General features: G+C 40.3%; 1 protein-coding gene across 2 annotated transcripts in view; it reads left to right on the forward strand.

Annotated features, from left to right (window-relative positions):
• Positions 1-226: 226 nt before the first annotated feature.
• appb (amyloid beta (A4) precursor protein b) overlaps positions 227-2322 on the forward strand; it is a 22343-nt gene continuing 20247 nt past the window's right edge. Inside the window, exon 1 of one of the 2 annotated variants that reach the window (XM_016495361.1) lies at positions 227-461. In XM_016495361.1, coding sequence (XP_016350847.1) covers positions 399-461 — 63 coding nt within the window. In that variant the 5' untranslated portion in view covers positions 227-398. The remainder of the gene's footprint in view (positions 462-2322) is intronic. The other variant, XM_016495362.1, reaches the window with a different exon arrangement.

Genomic DNA, 2322 nt, shown 5'->3' on the forward strand with positions numbered 1-2322 from the left:
ACTTAAACTCATGCAATGGTCACATGGCTTTAGTTATTTCTAATTATTTTTTCAGTAGCTATAAACAGGTGTGTTACACTAATACAAATCGAACACAAGGCTTAGCGATTGTCCCTGCTTGCTGTTCATTCACTCAAATGTTTTAATGTATCGGTCAAATTCTGCGGTTTCCTCACTGACCACCTCCAGTCTACAACTCCACTCTCTTCCACACTCTCCAGACGTGTGGTCAGCTGACTTTCACTGGAGCAGCTGTGTGCAGTCGTGCATTCTCATTTCTCACAAAGCACAACCAGCACAGACGATAGAGGAGCACGGAGCTGAAAATCACGACAGAAAAACCCTGATCCGCTCAGGACGTTTATCCATCAGGACGTGCTACGTTTGGGAACACAGCCATGGGTATGGACCGTACGGTATTCCTGCTGTCAATGCTGACGACTCTGTCGCTTGCCATCGAGGTAAGAATAGTGATTGTGTAATGGAGAAGGAGGTTGATTCTCCTCCATGCTTTAAAGGATGGCCTGGGAGCGAAGGAGGAAAAATACGCAAAGCGAGAGCTTGACACGGTTGCAGACAGACATTTTGAGCGCTGCGGTATTGTCAGTGGCGTATTCCAGCAGGATAGTTCTTTCTGAATGCAATGGGTTTTCTTTGCCATCAGTGTTTTAAATCAATTAAAAAGGTGTTGGGTGGAGGCTACTGGTGCAGCAGGATCGCCCGGTTTACACAAATATTAGGCATAACGGGCGAACTGTAGCGCGTTAAAGTGATACATATCATTGAGAAAAGACGTGCATCAGTCTGACATCTTTATAGGAAAGCATTGATTGTTTTAATATTTGGTAGTCATATGCTCACCTTCATATGAAAACACATTCGAAGGACGTGCTGATTAAGAATTGCACGGTGGAAAATGTTGCTATGGCGGTTTTATGTCGCTGTTTTTATGTTAGTGCAAATAAATATGGATCAGAAGAACATTATTAACTCGTGTCATGCAGATGCGGCTGGTGTAAACACAGTGACTGACAGCTCTTTGTCAAGGAGCCATGTGTTTAAAGAACGCAGTCCCTCACCACTTGCAATGTATTTTTACACACAAAATAAAGAAACATAACACCTACGGCTGGTTTGCAAGATTGCAGTGCTCCATTTTGGGCGAATAAATGCTGTGGCAGCAATCCGGCGGCCCTCCTGAACCATTCGAGCATCAGAGGAAAATCATTCGTCCGCGGCGCCTTTGCGCATTTAATATTCACAGTGTTTTATGAAGGAATTTGCTTTGTTATGTGGGCATGATTGTTAAAATCCGTAAATGTTGTGGTACTGGTTCAGGTTGGAGAGATTTTGGAAGGAATGTAAGAAAAGATGTTAGTTGACAGAAGCAAGATGGCGTCAGTGAACTGCGGCGGTTCATTTTTTTTATCATCCAAAGGGTTTAAAGGCAAAAATCTGCTCTGGATGGATTTAACCTGATTCTCGCGCCCACAAACAGACGCGGTTAATGCATTGCATGCACAGATTATTTTTATGTTGGTACATGCATATTAAGTTTAAGTCATTGACACCTAATTAGTTTACACACATAATAGAGATATTTAATTCTATAATGCATTTCCATAATATAGGCCTACACGTGATGTTGTTATAGTTCCTTAATATATGGTATAAGCCTATATGTGGTACCAATATCAGGGTGCAAATAAGGATCAGGGCTTTGGGGACATCAAACAAAAAGTGTGGAGGGGAGGATGTCTTAAAGTGCGTAAATATAGGTCAATATTACAAATATTTCAACATTATTTTTTCAGTAATCATGAAACATCCAATGCCAATTAGTGTGTATTTTCACATGGTAAGTTACCAAACAGGCCGTCACAAAGAAAATTAGGTTACTATTGTGTTTATGAAGATGCCTGATCTTCAGGTTATTTTGTGGGGAACCAGTTTGTAACATTATAGAACAATTTAGACGTCACAGTTACGTCACTTGCAGCTGCACGCGCATAGTGGTTGCAGAAAAACACTGGGAACAAGTGGAGGTAAATGGGTAAAATCCATGGAATAAAAGAAAAAAAATATTTTTGTGCCTTTTGATGTCAAGATCGGAATGCAAATAATTTTTATAGAATACTGTCGTCAAAGACGCCATTTGAAGCTAAACGCAGACGTTTAAATGGACATACTATGGGTGAAAACTGTTATGATTAAGTTACTCTACTTTTAAAGCATAAATTCGATTTAAACAATAGGTCTACATATTATTCACATATGCTGTTCATATGGGACGTATTGTATTAGCCCTACAGTTACAGCATG

Source organism: Sinocyclocheilus anshuiensis, unplaced genomic scaffold (genome assembly GCF_001515605.1).
Source record: "Sinocyclocheilus anshuiensis isolate Anshui unplaced genomic scaffold, SAMN03320099.WGS_v1.1 scaffold562, whole genome shotgun sequence".
NCBI lineage: Eukaryota > Metazoa > Chordata > Actinopteri > Cypriniformes > Cyprinidae > Sinocyclocheilus > Sinocyclocheilus anshuiensis.